The 20,131-nt window shown below is 27.2% G+C and overlaps 1 protein-coding gene across 1 annotated transcript; it reads left to right on the forward strand.

Annotated features, from left to right (window-relative positions):
• Nucleotides 1-1,074: 1,074 nt before the first annotated feature.
• Nucleotides 1,075-19,515, forward strand: LOC145842393 (COMM domain-containing protein 4-like). The gene is made up of 8 exons (XM_082949822.1): nucleotides 1,075-1,127; nucleotides 4,804-4,875; nucleotides 5,384-5,449; nucleotides 6,246-6,285; nucleotides 7,584-7,703; nucleotides 17,607-17,770; nucleotides 18,186-18,264; nucleotides 19,345-19,515. The coding sequence occupies exons 1-8, from the start codon at nucleotides 1,125-1,127 to the stop codon at nucleotides 19,386-19,388; spliced, it is 588 nt and encodes a 195-aa protein (XP_082805948.1). The 5' UTR covers nucleotides 1,075-1,124; the 3' UTR covers nucleotides 19,389-19,515.
• Nucleotides 19,516-20,131: the final 616 nt, after the last annotated feature.

Genomic DNA, 20,131 nt, shown 5'->3' on the forward strand with positions numbered 1-20,131 from the left:
ATTAATGTACGACTGTTGGATTTACAAAAAGCTAGCTTGCTACTACCCACTAATGTTGCTAGATTTTAATCATTGATAGACAACAAACAAACATACGAAGTACAAACTCTTTTTGTATCAACATTAGAATTCTAGCAACTCTACCGCCCATCCAGACTTAAAAAACATTTCTTTTTGCAACCATACTGATTTTTTTTTCTAATTAATTTTAGGAGAATATTGAGCTTTAGTACTGTTGTAATATGAGACAAAAAAAGAACACGTTCAATTTAAATCCTACAATTAATTCAACATTTTACTGGGAAGTACTCATTCAAGTACTACTATAAAATTGCTGTTTAACCTGAAAAAATAAATGCATGAGCGTCACTTTTGCGAAAACCGATACTTTTGACTTAAGTTTAAAAAATCAACTTATAAAAAAAAGTAGTAAAGCTTTTATTAACTTTATGGTATAAAAAATTGCAAATTATAGAAGTTTATAGTAAAAACAATTAAAACTAGTGCAAAAGCTACGCTTAGTGCAAAAGTGATAAGCAATTTTTATTTTAATAAAAATATGTTTTATGTTTTTTTAATGTTAGTGCAGCATCAGACATAATTTCAGTCACAATAAACACATCAAATTATAAAAAGTTAAATCTTAACGACAAAAAATCGTTTTAATATTTTTTCTAAATATATAGCTAACACCTAAGTAGGTTGTTATTAATCAAAAAATAAATTTTAGTTCATATAAAGTTATGGGTATGGACCCTTTTAAAAGTTTGCAGAATTCTAGTAAAAAATTATTAAGTATTTTAGTTATCAAGAGCTCCAAATCGCAATTTATTTTTTGTTGATTGCCAAAAATTGTTAAGAGAAAAACTTAAGAATAAATAAAAAAATAAAACCTATAAAATACAAGTAATTATGTAATATATTTGACTTTTCTTTCATTTTATTTTGTAGACGGACTAAATTTAGTTCAAAACTGTAATAAACCTTAAAAGTTTTGTTGGTACAAATTAAAAATTACCTAGAATGAAATTAAAATTTTAATAACTTCCTACTTATTTAAGTAAATAGTGTTTCCAAATTTTAAAAAACAACAAAAAAATAGCAACTCAAAAATATAATACAATATGGTGAGTTTCGTTTCTGACAATTATTATATTTAAAAAAATATTTCATAAAAATTATATTTTATATTTAATATATGTCTTTACAATGTAATTAGTATATTACTATTTTATTTTATTAAATGATTGTTTGGTCAATAATTACCAATTAAAACATGTGAAAGCAAAAATTAAAAATAAATTAGTTACTGATTTTATCATAACATTTCCCTGCACTTTTATGTTTATATAACCCAATTGAAAGTTTCTATTTGGTTATTTAGATAATTCAGGGTGGTAATTGGTTTCTTAGACAATTTTAACCTCTAAAATTTCCAGGTATCTCATTTTCTTCCAGGTTTTTGAAAGTAAAAGTTTTCTTGTATATTTTAAGTACAGCATTAGCACACATTAAGGTTATTTTGAAATTATAGAAAATCTCAGGAGACTCAGTGTAACTGAAGATAATTTATTTAGATTTTATTTTAAAATTAGTATTAATCAGTGCAGTTTTGATTTTAATAAATATATTAGGAAAGTTTGAAGATTTGAAATATATTCTAGAGTTTATTTTTTCTAGATCAACAATGGGATTTATTTTATTCAGTTTTATTATATTATAATATGACCAGTTTTGTTCAAAAATGAATTTATTTATTAAAAAATGCTCTTTTTTCAAAAAAGAGTTTTAGCATTGTGACTAGTTCTTCACTTAACTTAAAACTAACATTTTAATTTTTGTTATAAATCTGAAATAATTCTTTATCATAACTTTAGTTTATATTAAGGGCATAGGGGGGGTAAACACCCTTTTTTGGTTTTTCATCTTATTTTATATAGTTTTTACTAAGCTAAATAATGCTTTTTACAGATTTAATAAATTCAAAATAGTTTTTGAGATATAGCGGGTCAAAGTTGGAGCCAACAATAGGTTCCTTATGGGAGGCGCAAACTAAAACGGCAAAAATAGACTATTTCACTAAAAATCTATTTTCTCCTACGGTTTTTGAGATAACTACCTCAAACTTTCAGGAAATGTTCCTAAGTATATTTAAAAAATTCTTTCGGAAGGAATTTAAAAAATATAAAAGTTATATTTTTATATAAAAAATAAACAAAAAAAACATTTTTTTTATTGTTTTTTGTTATAAAGTTTTTATTTTTTATTTTCTTTAAATTCTGTTCCGACAGAATTTTCTAAATACTGCAAGGAACATTTCCTGAAAATTTGAGGTAGTTATCTCAAAAAATGTAGGAGAAGATAGATTTTTAGTGATTTCTAGTTATTTGCTGTTTTAGTTTGCACCTCCCATAAGGATCCTATTGTTGCCTCCGACTTTGACCAACTATATCTCAAAAATTGTTTTGAATTTTTAAAATCTGTAAAAAGCATCTTGTACCTTAGTAAAAATTATATAAAATAATATCAAAAACCAAAAAAGGGTGTTTACCCCCCCCCCCTATGCCCTTAAAACTAAAGTTTTAGAAATATAAAAGTTTTACTATTAATTAAAATATTTCATACACTCTAAAATTATAACTATTAAAAAATATAAATTAAAGCATTTGCTAACAAAGATCTGAACAAAACAAGTTTAGTGGAATATTTTATAATAATAACAGGTTTAAAAGTATTCTTTCTTAGTTACACTAACACAGGAGGCATCAGCCTTTTTTAGCACCCTGGACAATTTTCTTAGAAAAAATTGCTTGCGGTCCGCATTATTCAGAAAAAAGTCTTCAAGGGCTGCATTTATTTAAATAAGTTTCTAGTAATCAGTAGAAAAGTATAAATATAGATCGAAAATGTGATAAATTAAGCAAAAGTATAGCATTAGTAAAGAGTATTTATTGAACTAAGAGCCTAATTGTAGGTTTTTATTACAAAGCTTAATTGTTTGTTTTAAAATGTGTATTTCTGGCCAAAAAGGAGCTTGTGGGCCGCAAATTTTGATTTTGATGATTTTGCCAACCCCTGCACTAACACGTGTCTTTGATTTTCATAGCTCTGTTGAAGTGTGTTAACCTGTCAACACACAGAAACATGTGTTAGTGTTATAAAAAAAAATAATGTTTAATTAGTTTTTATTTCTTATACTGTTTAGTGAAGTTATACTAATAATTCATATCTGAAGTTCTTTTTTGTAAATTATAAACACTGTTTTAAGTAAAAGGACTAAAAAATGTGTATAGACTAGTGTTGTCTAATTTTTGAAAACAGTATTTCTCATATGGTTAGCAAACATTTAAGGCTATACTTTTTACAAGTTGATCTTATTTTATAGGATTTTTTCTAAGCTTCAAGATGCTTTTTATGCTTTGAAAAAATTCAAATTACTTTTTGAGATATGATCAGTCAAAGTCGGGCCGCATAATAGGTTCCCTAAGGGAAGGGAAAACTAAAACAAAAAAAAATACTATTTTGTTTAAAATCAATCTCCTCCTACATTTTTCAAGCAATCTTCTTCAAACTTTTACAGTCTAATCTTTATACAATAACAAAAAAAACGTTATTTGTAAATTTAAAAAAAAATTAGTAAAATTTTTTTTTTGAAAAATAAAGACTTCTATTTACATTTTATACATTGCTTGAAAAATTAATAATTTAAAGTTAATTTTTGTAAAAAAAGTGTTGGACCCCCTATGGCCTTAATGCAGAAGCATACGCATACAATTTTCCTTTTAAATATTAAGAAAATAAAATGAACAGTAGGTATAAGTAGTTTGCAGCAGAGGCAAATATATTTTCAAGCATTAGAAAATAAAACTCAAGCTAATTCAGGGCAGTTTTTGGACACTCAGAGCAGTTTTTTTGACTCATAGAGCATAGCAACCCTGTTAGTATAAAGTAAAACAATGTATTTAAAAAGTAAAATTTAAAAAAATACTCTAATTCTTCTTCAAATATGTTTTATTAAAAAATCTTGTTATTTTCCTTTGTTTAAAAGATGTTTCTTTCTGAATTTAATCTGTTTTATTTTTAAGATTACAAAAAATTACTTAAGTTGATGTGACATGAAAATTTTTTTCGCCAAATGTAAAATACACAACTGTAAAATTAAAATACTTAGGTATTGAGGTGAAAACAATTAGTTGATTATTATTCTGGAGTCTGCCTTAATATATATGCAAAAATTCTTAATCAGTGGTTGGTAGGTTTTGAAAGGAACCATTTATAAATGGTTCATAAAAACTTTTTAAGTGGTTTAAAAACCAAGTGTATTTTAGTTTTAAAGGATATCACTATTAATCTACTCAGTGCATTTACACTACAGAAGACAACTTATATTAAACTTGCTTTTTTGATTTAATTTAATAATTGTAGAGGTTTGGAAAATAAGCATAGTATATGTCTTTATCAGCAACAGCATATTTTTATTTGCTTGCTGCCAGTACACTGTATTAAATACTGAGACCAGATTTAAATTTTAATTAATTAACTGTACGTAAAATGTATTCTTTAAATTTTTCATTTAAAACATTTAATACTACTTAGTTAATGGCTTACAGAAATTATATTTATAGTTATATAGTAAATTATATAGCTTTAATACTTCTCTAAAATAGGTTTTGTTTGGTTCACCAATTTTTAAATTGCGACAATAAGCAAAACTGTTAATATTGTTTTTCTAATCAAATTAACTTTTTTAATACTTATAATAACTTTTATAAGTTAGTTTGTCATATAGATTATATATTACAGAGGTTCAAGTTTTGTGGTGATTTGGATTGTCCTGACTGGGTTTTGGCAGAAATAAACATCCTTGCAAGGCTTGTGAGTCAATAAGTTTTAATACTTCAATTTTATTTTTAAGTAATATCTTAATATTAAAAAAAAAAATGCTAAACAAGTATTTAATCGAAAAAAAAACTTTCAAGTATTTCTTATTATTTCAATAAACAGCAATAAGAGCTGAAAATACTATTGAAATTTAATATTTGTTTTATAAAAAGTGTATAGATTGATTTATAAATTTTGATATAAGTTTTTTAACAATAAAAGTATTTGATATAATGAACTAGTATTAAAATAATGGATTTTAAATAATTTTAATAAATAATTTTAAAGTCATTTTATTATTTATTGTTATTAAATAGTAGTTTATGATAACTTACAATTTATCATTGTCTGTATTAAGTAGTTTATTTTTAAATAATTATTTTATTTGTTGATAATGTTTTTTATAATTTAATACAACTAAAAATATTACATATCTAAATTAGTATTTATTGAAAATGGTATTTATATTATATAAGATATCTATTGTTCTGTTAAATTTCAGACATCAGTAAAGATGAAACTTCTTGTAAATCAAGTTGTAAAAGGTCTACTGAGTCAAGATATTGATGTAAGTTTTGTCTTTTATCTTCTAAAATTAGCTTCAATCAACTTAATATTTTTAAGAATGCTTAATATAATATATTTAAAAATAATAAAATGTTCCTTTATACATGTTTTTATATTCCTAAAGTCTATTTTTTACAAAATTATTACCCTGTTAGTTTCTTTTCATAATGAACAGAATATCTTTGGACCAATTTAAAATTGTTCACAAAATACAACAAGAAGTATTTTATCTAATTTAAGAAGAGAAATCTTCAAAATATTAACACTTGTATTAGTAATAGAACAGATAATTTAATAATATTCTGAATGAAAATGTCTTTCTTATAAATCAAGCCATGCATGAGGCCACATCTCATGTATATTAATAATCATGAAAATTATTATTGCCTTGGTTTTATTGAGGTGTGATATTTGCTTTATGTTTTTTTTAAGGGAAAATGTGTTTCATTTCTTTAAATGCTAAAACCAAGATGCTGTTAACGTAGTAAGTATGTAATGGTCTTAACTTCTACTATTGAATGAAAATTAGAGGTAACTTCTAAGTCAATTTTTTAATTAATTATATAAATTGTTAAACTAGGAATTATTTTAGTTCGTAAGATCAGTTTTTTAATAATAATGTAAATTGTTTAATCTTAAATTGGTCAAAAAGTTTTTTTGTTCACAAAGTACTTGATTATAGTTATACTTTTATTTGAAAAAGTTATATGATAAGTTATTAGAGCTAATTTATAATTGTAGTATTACTCGTTATAAATTTTTTAATCTAGCATGTTTTGATTTGTAATTCTTAACAGTTCGCAAAAGTCCAAAAGCTGACTTCAGATGCTAAGTTTGGTTAGTTGCTTTAATTTTATGCTAAATACACAACTTTATTGTACAAAGTCACTGAGTATTATAAGTGTTACATACTACCAATTTCAGTTTTTTTAGTACTCATTTTTTAAACATTTGTTTTTACATTGCTAGAGCAACTTTAGTTTATATTTAACGAATAGAATATTTGAAGTAATATATAAAATGAAGTTGTTTGGCATATATTAGTAGTAAGTACTCATTTAGGGAAGCTAAATTAATTTACAAATTTGTTAAATATCTTATTATTTTTTTGTATATTAAACATAATATAACAAATAAGCAATATGTTATTACTAATTTAAAAATGCTATTTCAACATGTATTAAAAATATTACTTCGTTCTTTTAAATTATTTTTTTAACAATATAGTGTAAATACAATTAACTTTTTTATAAAATGTTAAATTTACTTATACTTCTAAATACTAAAAAGTCTAGTTTTATTTAATAGCTTTTTAAAAGTAAGTTACTACTTTCTTAGTATATAAAGTTTATTAAACTCCATTTTTTTGGTTTAACTTATAAAAGTTTTTAAGTTTGTTTTATTTTTAAGCTGCTTCACCCAAAAACTATAAATTTTATAGAATATATGAACGCGTAGCAGTCTTAAACAAATTTATAAATTTTTTGTCATATAAATATTTTAATTGATATTAGTTATTAACATTTCTTTTTACTCATTCTATATTAATTTACTTTATTATATTTTAGATTTTTAGGTCTTACTTTTGTATTTTAAAATATTATAATGTAAAGAATAAAAAAAATTACTTCATTAACGATTTTTTACTTAAATATGTGTATTTGTATATCAACAAAGTAAAAACGCACTAAATAACTTATGTAAAGTTAACACTGTTACATTAGTAGTTATTATAATTAAATACTTGGTATAGAGCAGGGTCATCAGGCCCAAAAAATAAACTTTATTATACCTAAAAAAACTTATTTTTAACCTTTTTTTTTGAAAAAAAAATTGAGGAATAGATTAATAATAAATTATAAAACTAAAAATTTAATTTAACTTTCAAAATAATTCATTGAACGACAAAAAAAAACATTTCATATAAATTTGGTCAAAAAATAAAATTATATTAAGGTAGTTCAAATAAACTTTTCAATTTGTATAGATATTACCTCTAAACAGAATATTTTCCTCGGATAATACCCATCATTAGTGCATAAAAATATCTTAAAAAACTGATATTAAACTGAATAACTGAATAAAACAACTGTTCAAGTCTAAATCACATACACAATTTTTATACATAAAAACAGACAGTGGAGATATGAAGGCAAGCATTGCTGGTATCGATTTCATAATTTCGTCTGCCACCAAGCACAACGTCGAACCTGAAACTTTATCCGATGAGCTTCAGCAGCTGGGTCTGCCTAAAGGTTGTTGTTTTACTATATTATTTGTGAGATTATTTTAGACAAGGATTTCCCAATTTTTTATTTATTCATTCGTTTATAAGAAATTAAAAAAGCAATGATCCCCCCCCCCAATAAAATTTCTTAGAATACCCTAAGTTACTCCTAGTATTTTTTTATCTTTGTCATCATTTCAAGAATATAAAGCTTCAGTGTAAGTATAAGTTTCAAATTATAGCCTTATGGCCCCCCAAACTTATAAAATGGCCCATAAATAAATAATTTCTTGGTTGAGTTTATTCACGAACTAATTATAAGAATGATAAAATCTGTACAACAAAACACAATGAAAGCTAGGTAAATAATAAAACATTTTTACCCAGATTTTATCTACTAAAGCAGGGTTTCCCAAACTCATTTACTAAATCGCCCCCTTTTCAGAAAAAAAAAATCGCCCTCCATGATTTTATAAAGTGTTTTTTCTTCTTGAGTACGCACTTTTGAGCTAAAAAAGTTGTAATCGAAAAGTAATTTAGTCTGGAACTTCTTATGCATGTACTTTTGGGCTGTATTCAAAGTAATTTACAGGGCTTGAAAAAATAATTTACAGTTATTTTGTTATAAGCTCATTAAAGTGTAATAAATTACTTAAATGTTAAAAAGCCTTTTGTAATCTCTAATCAATTCTGATTAAATATGAGTTGTTTCCAAACTAATAAAAACTTTAAGTTAGTTGTGGACAATTTTTATAATCAGCAAGTCATTTTTACTAAAAAATCCTTTCTAGTGTCGACTTGTAAAAAAATGTACTTGTGGGCTGCGTTATTTAACAACCTAACATATAAGAAAATTTAAAAACTCGAGCAAAATTGTAATAATCTGATTTACTATTATTGTGATCTAGGAAGTACTATTGTAAACTGAAAATTAAATTGAAAGCGTATTGAAAGTGTTAAGCTAAATTTTATTTGTTTTGCACAAGTAGTTTTCAAGTTACTCAGCGGGCCGAAATTTGACTGGATCTGGACCGTACGTTACCCATCTAAAATCTTATCTGAAACCTGATATTATAATAATCTTTTATATAACGAATTTCGGACATTTAGAAGTGAATGCTAAGTAACTTATTTAAGTCGAACAATATACTTAAGTTATTTTATAAATAGGCATATTCTAAAATTGATTTATCATAGATTAAAAAACTGCAAAAGAATGAACAGCTTATTTTACACATATTAAAATAAACATTAAAACATCATTGCTGATATAGTTTAAGGAAGTTTGACCATATGGTTTATTATCTCATATGAAAAGTGGTTTTATCAATAGCTTCTATTAATGCAGAAAAATTATTAATTTCAATGCTAAAAGATATTATAAGCAAGTTAGTTCTAAAGTTAAAAAATTAACTTTTAACTTTTTAAATTATATGTTTCGTAGTTGAATACCATGAAGCAATATTTGACTTGGAATAACCTTTTAAAAACTAAAAAAAATATATTTAAATTTAAAAAATAAAAACTAAAGGTTTTACAGTTAATGTTGTGAACAAAAAATAATCAATTTAAATATTTTTTATTAGATTAAAATTTTGTTTTTTAACTGTAGCAGTCTTTTCGATGGCTCATTTAATTCAGTTCAAAAATGAATTTGTTTTCTAGCTATCAACCTATAATAATAATTTAACAGAAAAAAATAATGAAAATTTAAAAGCTAAGGTTGAAATATTAAAATAAAAAACATATCTTAAGAGTCAAAATATTTTGATTTAACATAAAACAAAAAAGAGCTGTACTAATAGTTTAAAATTCCTTAATAAACAGATTTTTTAACACTACTAATAAATCAAGTTAAAAAATTAAACTGACTTTAAGAACATTTTTAGTGAAGTAGTTAAAGTCATCTCAAATAGAGCCCTCAAATATATACTCTTTTAAAGTCATAAAATATATTTTTAACTAAAAACTTTAATGATTTAGAAGATTTTTTTACTTATACAGATTTAACAAGTAATAACAAAAATATGTCAAATAAATATCTTTTAAACAAATATTTTACTCACTATGCTATAAAAACTTTTAGTGTAATGTAAAACGACAAATATAAAAAACAAAATTAACCAAGTCAACACATAACTATTAATAACTTTTAAACATAAACCACTCAATAAGTACAGTAGACTATTTACACTTTGAACAAAATCAAAAAGTGCAAACTCAAAATTATATTATTATTATTTTTACAAAATGGCAAATTTCAATATGTTATAATGGAATAATGTTATGAATAAACGTAAAATCCAATAAAACATAAAAAAAGCATTCATTATAAAAGATTGATTTATATAAGCTATTAAGTATGATACAAATTTTGTTTTATTAGTACCTAGTTAGTTATATACTTTATTCAAGTTAAATTTAAGAAATTATAAATGTGCACTTTTTTTTGGGTAAAAAGTTCGAACTCAAGAGGAAGTCTACCATAATTAATATTCATTAGGCATTAAGCAAACCTGTTGTAGAATAAATAACTTAATAAAATTGTTGTTATAAAAAGACTACTTAAATACAATACAAATCAGCTTAAATAAGAAATCTTTTAAAAAATCAACTAAAATTGAAGACCTTACAGAAAATAATGTCTGCAACTGAAGTCTAATATAATGTGAAGGATGAGCTTCATTACTACTTGCAAGTTTTTTATATCTGGTTCTGATCAGTCAAATAAAGCCTCAAATCACCTCCTTTACAAATATCTAGATCATATCTTTTGCTCAATATGTTCATAACTGAACTGAACTTTCTCAACAACATAGTTAGAAGTAAACAATAATAAATAAACAATAATCTAACTTCCTCCCAAATGACAGGATACTTCTGCCTTAGTTTTTGTTGAGTCCAAAAGCTTTCATATCGTTCTTTTAAAAAAAATACTTTAAGTTCAAGGTCAGTTTGTAAGTCTGAGAAAGTTTCCTGTAAGTTAACGTTTACTTCAAAAAGATCTGCTTCGAAGGGATCCATAATCCACTTCGGGACGTTTAATTGAAAAACGTCAGTAAACCGTTTATCAATATCACATTTAAGCTGTTCCAGATGAGATGAAACTACTTCTATTTCACCTTCACTTATTTGAAATTTTAATTTTTACAAACTTGCAAACTGTTAATACTGATTATTTTAATTATTTTCTATACAATACAAGTTGGTTTCTGAAACTGGTTATCTTACTTTTGACTTTTACAAGATTCAAGTTTTTACCTAGTAAAGTTTAGTTCAGTTGTTGATCTTACCATATAAGTCTGACATGTAAGCAATGTCTATTTTTCTTTTAATAATATTGTCTGCCAATACCTTATCCTTTTCAAAAAAAAATCAATAACTGAATTAAAAACAGCCAAAAACCTTCCATACAGTTTCCTTTTGATAACCATTTCACTTCTGTATACATTATCAACTTATCATTGCACATTATTGTCATTGCACAACTGTTTAAACAGACAACTTTGTAAAGCATGTCTTTTTATTTTGTTTACAGCTTTTACCACAAAGTTTAAGGAGTCATTTAAACGAACGCTCAATTTTTTTGCAACTAAATGTTAGCGATGTATATCGCATTGAATAGTAAATGTATCAGGGTTTAACTATTTGTAATATGTTATAAATTCATGATATTTTCCTATCATAGACGGAGCACCATCTGTTACAATTTCTTTAAGATGTTTTGAAGGTATTTTATTTACTTCAAATATTTTTTAATTTTTCAAACAAAAATTATCCTGGGCTATGCGTTTTCATTAGTTTGAATCACCAACTATCAAATTTCCGGCAAAGTGGACTAGTCAACCTGCATCGAAAAAATTATTGCCAATCATTCGAACTAACTTTTGTTCAACACATTCTGACACTTCATCTATACAACTTTACAAAGTGTTGTTGCTTAAAGAAAGAGAGCGTAAAAAATTACTGGTGTTTTTATAATAAATGACTTTTTCCAGAGCTGTTTTTAAGACAGGAATAAACGTTTTATCTCCAATAGTGTGAGGCAGTCCTTGTTTAGCAACTATGAGAGACATATAATAAGAAGCTAATTGTCTATATTCAATACTTTGTGTAGATTTCTTGAACATGTTTGTGATTTTACACTGTTTTGTTTTCTCATCTCGACGTTTTCTGAAAAACTCTGCATTCTTATCTACATGTTCAGAATGAAATCTATACTTTACTTAAACAAAACGGATTTTTTTTGTTAAAGTTTTCCCTCAGGGTCAAATATTTAATGGAAAGCTAAAATAAGTAAAATAACAAGATAGAAAGTAGAAATTTTATGACTGCCCAAAATTATAAAATTGCCCCTCATTCGCCCCCTTACTAATTATCGCCCCCCCCCCCTTTCGCCCCTTTTCTAAAATTCGCCCCTCCAACATACTAAAATCGCCCCCAGGGGGGCGATATTGCCTACTTTGGGAAACTCTGTACTAAAGAGATGAAACGACACATTTAGCTAGCAATGTAAATCATTTACAAAAACTTCTAACTTAAAAACAGTTTTCAGCGCTAAAATCATCAAAATTAAACTCAAAAAGAATATAAACCACTAAAATGTTACAGTTAATTCAGTTTCCAATTGAATAAAATCATTATTTTAAACTGCAGTTTATACAGGTTTATATTTGTTTTTTCAACATTGTAAGTCCTTCCACGGGTTCTTATACGACCGGAACGATGCAGCTCATTCTCTGTCAACACTCAATCGTCAACAAAATCTTTTTAAGATAACCTAGATTTATTATTAGGATCCAAACAAGTCAATACATCATTTCTCTGCTTTGCAGAGGATTGGCTTTCATCCATGCAATTTGAGTCTTGAGATGGAAGGAAGGTAGCTGGTGTTGCTTGCAAATCTTGCCAAAGTTATCTCCAGCTTTGAAACATATTTCTTTCTGGAAGCGTCAACATCAAAATTTTCCTTGAAATATCTTTTCTCATTATTACCAGAAAAGGGTATACTATCAAAAACAACCCGTGTTCATAACCCACCCGATCAAAATCCACCCGTGTTCAAAATCTACTTGATTTTTTTTAATACTTTCTTTATTTATTAATTTATTTTATAATTTTTTTTCCAATTTTTTGTTTATTTTTCACTATCAGTTTTACCCCTAACCCTTGATCGGTAAGCGGTTCTCGAATTTGACTGGGTGGATTTTAAACATGGGTGGATTTTGATTGCCAGTGGATTATGAACGTGTCCCCTAGAAAAGACAAACTCCTGCAGTAGTATATTTACTTTTTCAGATAAGGGATACTACTTCGAGATTTGCAACCAGGAGGATTAAATTTTCTTAGAAACTTGCGATTTGGTACAGTTAAGCAAGCTGATATATCAATCTTTGACACCATAATGATGATAGTCCTTTATTTCCACTATTACTCCACTTTTTTAGGAAAGTTTGGTTTGGTATCATGGTATGATCACCACAATTCTGTGGTGGCAACGATTTTGTGTGCTCAATTAAATTTCTGAGAGGCTTAAGATAACAAGACCTAGAGCTTCTTCCTTTTTACTCCATGCATTACGCCACATGTTTAAGATCTGTGGGTTATTGTAAGCCATAAAACTCTTTCTGATGTAAGGTTATGAGTTTTTTAAATTTCGTCCCAAAAGAATCTGTGCAGGGGATAGTTTGCATCCTGAATCAAGCGTATTTCTTTGTATAAGTAAAGCTTGTACCATTCTGTTGTTATCTACTTCACCATTTTATTATTATATTGTTTGTTTTGCAATGTTGGACTTAGGTATCAAAACCTGAGCCACTTAAGGACACACAATGAGAAAGATTAAATTAAAATATTTATTTTCAACAACAAAAAAACATAATCAAATCATCAACATAGTTAAAATTATAAAAGCTCATAAGTTTAAACTTTTTGATTGATATAAAAGGCGATAACTTAAGACTTAGAAAATTATTTGTACATAATTGATAAAATTAAATAAACATTTTGTCAGGGGGAGGGGTAAGGAAATAAAATTAAGTAATATTACAAATAGAATAATGAAGAAATCGGTAGCTTATTTAGATGAGATAAATATTATACAAATCTTTATTTTTTTCTGTATTGTTTTTGTGAAAAGTTACTGAATTTTACTGATATTTATACTATTTAAATTAAATCTTTTTAGTTTTAAGCGAAAATGTTCCACATTCTCACACAATACTACATCCTGTGGTAATTTGTACCATATAGTCTTTGCTCTTTGAAAAAATAAACCTTTCAAAAAATTTGAACCAACTTTATCCATTAACAATCGATTCGTGGCTTTTACTGCTAATTCCGCCCTACCGTTTGACATAGGATGATACGCAGATAGCATACAATGGTATATACCTCATTTTTAAAAAAAATCTTTGTTAACTTTTGCAGAAAACTCTGGACCTCCATCTGAAGTTAATTTAACTGGAAAACCAAAAGTGGCAAAAATATGGTGCAAAGCTTAACAGAGCCCTTTTGAACCAGAATCATTTGTACATAATTTGATTACTTGTTGTTCTGTCCAGCCTGAAAATCTGTCAGCAGCTACAAATAATACCACCCTTTGAAATGAAAATTATCACAAACAATTGACTCAAAAGGAACTTTTGGAGTCAATAGTTCAATAGGAGGTAGGCGAGGATTGCTTGGTGCAATTAAGTTACAACTATTGCAATTTTCCCGACAACCTTGAATCTCATTTGTTGTTACCGGGCAATAAACAATCGATTTTGCAGTGACCCTTTGATGAGCAGAATGCAGCACTCCAAGAACCTCTTTTTTTAATGATGGATGAATAAAATTTCTACACACATCATCCTGTATCATACTGCTAGGTGATAGAAGCTTATTATGATCATGCTTTCTTTTACGATCACCACACATGATGACCCCATCCATCATAAACAAAGAATAGCTAACTATCCAAAACTCATGCAATTCTAATGGTAGGTGGTCTTTGGAAAACCAGCTTGAATATAATGATTAAGCTTCATCATTTGTTTATTTTTCAAGGTTTCTTCTTTAACTCTGTCAAAAGTCACAGCTTGAAAGTTGTCACCTACTTGATTACTTACAATGATACACCCACTATCTGGTAAACGTATCCCAGCTAAAATTTAACAAGCACTTATCTCAACTTTATCTTTTTGTTTTATAAATAGTTTCCAATGGATGACGTGACATTGCATCTGGAGCAAGGTGTAGTTTTCAAGGTTTATGTAGAATCTTGAACCGCCATAAAAGACATCTTTGCTTTAACCGGAAAAGGCGGGGTTTTGCAATCTCATCAAATGTTCTGTCTCCACACTGTTTTACCAGTGCTTGTGATCAGTCAGAACCAAAAAAATATCACATCCTTGTGTGAAATACCGTGATTGCTCAAGTGCCCAAACGATTGCAAGGCTTTCCCTCTACTGCAGCATAACATGATTCTGAACGTCTAAGAAAGCAAGAGCCTGCCAAAACAATACGCCATCTAGTTTGACAACATCCTGGCACAGCAGAGCGACAAGATCAATGTTTCTGCGACAAAAATAACTAATACCAGTTGTGAACCAGTCTGGTTGTATACAAGTGGGCTATCCTAATCAAAGATTTGTATTCTCTTTGTTATGGCTGCAACTATAGCTTATTTTAATTTTTAGAATGTATTATCTAGCTCATTGTTCCAGTAGAACTTAGTTTTGAGACTTAGTAACAGTTTGAATACAGTCTTCAAAGATGTCAACTAGTTATAATGTGATATTTGGTGCACTAAGCTAAACTATGATCGCACATGTGTTATAGACTTGGGTATAGGAAAATCCCTTATAGCATTAATGAACTTTTTTTTTGGCTTAATATCATATTTCGTAATGAAAATCCAGCAAAGTCAATTTCTTTTTGTGCAAACTGGAATTTCTCAGGGTTAGAGATTAAGAACAACTTCATTTTTTCCCATTAAATCTAAATTGTCAATCATACGACATCAATGATCAGCCAACTTCTCATGCCATAAAACAGTGTCATTAACGCATTTTGTCTTTCTAGGTATGTCAATTATAATTTCATCATACCTGCGCGTATATGCATCTTCGTTTGCCAAATAACCTTGTGGTGCCACTTAGTAGTAGTACCTTCTTCATGGAGTAAGAAATGTTGTGAGATGATGATCTTCCAGTCGAAGTGGTACTGAATGAAACCCATTCCATGCATCAGTCACACTTTTCCAAGTGTTTGCTGGAATTTCACTTACTTGAACGAATGGAGGCTTTACATGATGTGTTTCTCAAACACAATACTTATTTATAAGTGAGAGATCAACAACTCTTCTACAGCTACCATTAGCTTGAGCAACCACAACCATACGATGTACACCAACTGGAGTCTTACCAAGTACACCTAATCGAGTATCCCTATCCAATGTTTCTTTTACCTCATTTTCCCGATGTTTAGAACTGGGGAAGCTGTTGATATTGCTTAAGGAATGGCATCTGGGTCAATATAATTTTTCAAAGGTGGACCTGTCATTTCTGAAAGCAATTCATGAGTTAATTTATTAAATGTAGATGAAGCGCACCTAATTAAAAGCCACTCTCTCATCTTATGATTATTTGCAAGATTGCAAGCAAATGGCAATTCCTTTGGCCTATCAGGAGGAGGAGTTTTAGGTATACAATCAGAAGTTTGCAATTCTTCATGGACAGTGCAGGATTCAATGGTCGCACAAATGCGAGGAAAATCACGACTTATTATACAAAGTTTTATGCAGGCTTTTCTTAAAAGAAAAAACCTGTCAGTACATGGGCTGATATATACTATTTCTTTTGCTATATGAAGTTTACCTTTTACATCTTTTACATTTTTTTTCCATAAAGATAGCCCAAGTTATTTTGATCTGTTTTCTGTTGGCCGCTACCATTTTTCTTTTAACTGGTATAAGGTTTGACTTCTTAAAACCATGTTTTAGGTAACTACTAAGGTCCCATAAGCATGACTGTGCACCCGTATCTGTAACAATGTTGATTTTGTAATAATTTTGTCTAGGTAATTTTATATTCATCTGAGTGTATGCTTGTTTATCAATGGAAGCTTTTAGCTGAATTGTAGGATGTTTCAGTTATACTGATTCTTTCCATCCACTCAAAGAATCAAAGACGTAGTGGTCAAGTTTGAATACATTGATACTATCATAAACATCAACTGCTTAAGCAAAATTTTGTGTTTATGATCCACCAACCAGAAGTTCATTTGTCTCATCTGCACATTTGTTGTCACCTTGATAATCTTTTTCCTGGATTTTATCCAGCATTTATTACAGGCATACTTGTTACTTTATCAATATACTTGTTATTTTTTCTGCTCCAAATAAATTTTCTACATATTTTACTACATATATTACGAGTTATTTTACCACTTTTTTTTGTAGTTCATAAGGATTTGTTTGAGTAAACTGAGGCCGTAATAGCAAATTATGTCATTGCATCACGTGCCATATCTTTTGCTTCTATAAAACTGATTGTCTCAATGACATCTTCTCGTCTAGAACTCCTCATCCTAACACCTCTTTGCGGATATCCTCATCTGCTAGACCAGTTTTGAAAACTTTGCATTAATGTGAACATTATTGTGAATGATAAGCAAAGAGGCAGCTACAGAAGCATCGACATCTGGTGTTTGATACGTGCAACTCTCAAGAAGGCATTTAATCACAGGCATTGTTAATTTAATTCAGCAATATTTTTTCATAAGTAAATACGTTTCTTGCTTGAGTTTATTGACAAACTAATTACAAGAATGATAAAATCTGTTCTATGAAAGCTTAGTAAATACTTATTATGTTATTATGATATTATGTTATTTCATTTTATTATGGTTCAATGCACAACTTTAATAACATTTTTCACCCAATCAGAGCACGCCAATGCCTTGTGCAAGTCGTACGAATCGAAGCGCGACGATCTGCTCACCGAAGCGTTGCGGAAGAGTTTCAGGATGACGTCACAGTTGAAGAAGGTCGACTGGAAGCTGAACCCAGGGAAAAAGGGCGCGGAAAAGAGCGTTGACCTGAAAATTTTGGTGAGAAATTTAAAAAATGTTTTAATAAAAAATTAAATTAGTAGGAATTCTTTTTAGTTTCTATTGAATTCCGATTTTAGTCAACATTATTTTTTTTAATAAGTTTTAAATAGTTTGCATCGGCAGTAGTTGATTTAAAAAATTTTGATCTTGATTTAAAATATTTTTACTCTTCACGGTGTTATTATTACAAAATAAGTAAGTCTGTTTAGACTTGCCTGTTAATTTGATCATTAAAGTAATCAAACAATTCAACAAATTTGTTTGTTGTATAACTTACTATGTATCGATGCCGGTTACAACGAAAAATAAAAAACTTAAAGTTTGTTGTTTAGCTGTTTGCTTATTTAATGTTTAAAGTAAATTGTATTTTCTCCTTGTTTAAGAAATTTATTCATTAAAAAATATCATTTAGTTAGTGGATCCTGCCACTGATAAAGAAGAAATAATTTCCTTTACAACGTCTGCTACTAAATTGAAGGTTCTACTGCACGGTCAGTGTTTGTTGTTTTTATGCTTCTAAATTGATATGTAGATTAGGGTGCTTATAAATACAGCAGCTTTTGAGTTTTCAGCTGGAAAAAGTTTTACGTTTCGGAAAGATGACAGAAACACCCTGTGCAAATTTTAAGATTATTTGTAGAAACTTTCGCGTTGACGGAATTTGATTTTCTGACAACCAACCCGATTCAAACTGTTTGGGTCCTAAAAATTTCGACGTTTGAGTTTTTAGGTTGAAGTATTTTTAACTGTGGCAATTAATTACATTGTTCACAATTTAAGAAAATTTAAATATGGTGGCACTTAATAATTTTTTGAAAAGTTAACTGAAAAATCAAAATGCATCCTTAAATTTTCTTTAAATCGCTAAATAAATCGTTGAATAAATTGTGCAAAATGTGTTTATGTGAAAAATTGTCACATTAAAAAAAAAATTATGCAAAAAACTCAGAACATTCAGAAAATCGAATTCCACCAAAGTGAAAACTTTTTCAAATCATTTAAAATTTTGCACAGGGTGTTTTTTTGATCTTTCCGAAATGTAAAGTTTTTCCATCCGGAAACTCAAAAGTCCCTGTATTTATAAGCATCTTATACTTAAAACTCATAAAAATTTAAGTACTATTTAGTTACTTTGAAAAATATTTCTGTATAAGTGATTATAAAGAACATTTTAATGTGTTGATATAAAATTTTGTCTTTAATTTTGTAGCTAACACATAGAATTGGCTAAAGTTTTCAATTTTATTATTATATTTTTTCCATCAACTTTCATCTTTTTTTACTTATTAAAACTTTAAATAAAAATTTATACCTGCTTACTTTCTATTGTCCTTTTTACAGTTTTTCATACTATTTTGGCATCTAAGAATTGTTCAAAGTATTTATTTAAACTTTATTATATATTTTTTATATCTATATACACATTTTTAATTTTTATCAATTAGTTTATTACACTAAATTTTATAGAATACAGATATTACATAAACGTATGTATACTAACTTTATTATATTTTATTTGTTCTAGTTCTTATTAATTTGTATAAATATAAAACTCAAACTTTTTATAACAGAAGTAGAAGTCATCAAAGGTCAAATGGATTTAGTTCAATTATAGATATTTGTTTTGTTTTCTAAAACACGTGCAATCAGTTCATATTCAGGATTCTACTTTCAATAGATATTTCACTTCTTTATAGTTAATTGTTCAGTTTTTGTAGGTCTTTGACTTAAATTTTGTTTGTTTCCGGTTTTACATGATTTTTAAATTTATTATATGTATCATTATTTTTTATTATCTAATTCTATTCACCATCATGCAGTTTGAGAAGATTATTAAGATATATTAGTGTTTGACAATTTTTTTTCTTTATATTATAAAACTAAACGTATAAAAGTTTTGCTTTTTAATTAGTGACATTCTTAAATGTATGATGTATTTTTCGTTTTTGAAATTTTAGTATTTGTTTCACTACTAAGGTTTAAATTTTAATGACTTATGAACTTTAGTCTTAAGTGATAAGAATTTATAAATAAAACATTTGATTTTTTTTACATAAACACTTAAGTAAAATCATAAAAATTAAATTAAGGTCTTTGTACTACAGTTATTTTTATTAATTGTTTTAAATTATTAACAAATCATTAGTTTCATATTAAAATGAGTTTTAACTCTTAATTTCAATCAAGCTAGTGTAAAACTTATCAAAAAAAGATATATGATTAAAGTTGAAACATTTTAAGTTTTACAATTTTTATCAATCTTATTAATGATATTTTTAGTCAAAAACATTCGTAATTTTTTACTTACCTATAAAGTAAAGTTGAAAAAAAAATTGTAAAGAATTATCAAATAGCTTA

The sequence above is a fragment of the Thalia democratica genome, chromosome 8, assembly GCF_965202585.1.
Source record: "Thalia democratica chromosome 8, ktThaDemo2.hap1.1, whole genome shotgun sequence".
In the NCBI taxonomy this organism is placed as follows: Eukaryota; Metazoa; Chordata; class Thaliacea; order Salpida; family Salpidae; genus Thalia; species Thalia democratica.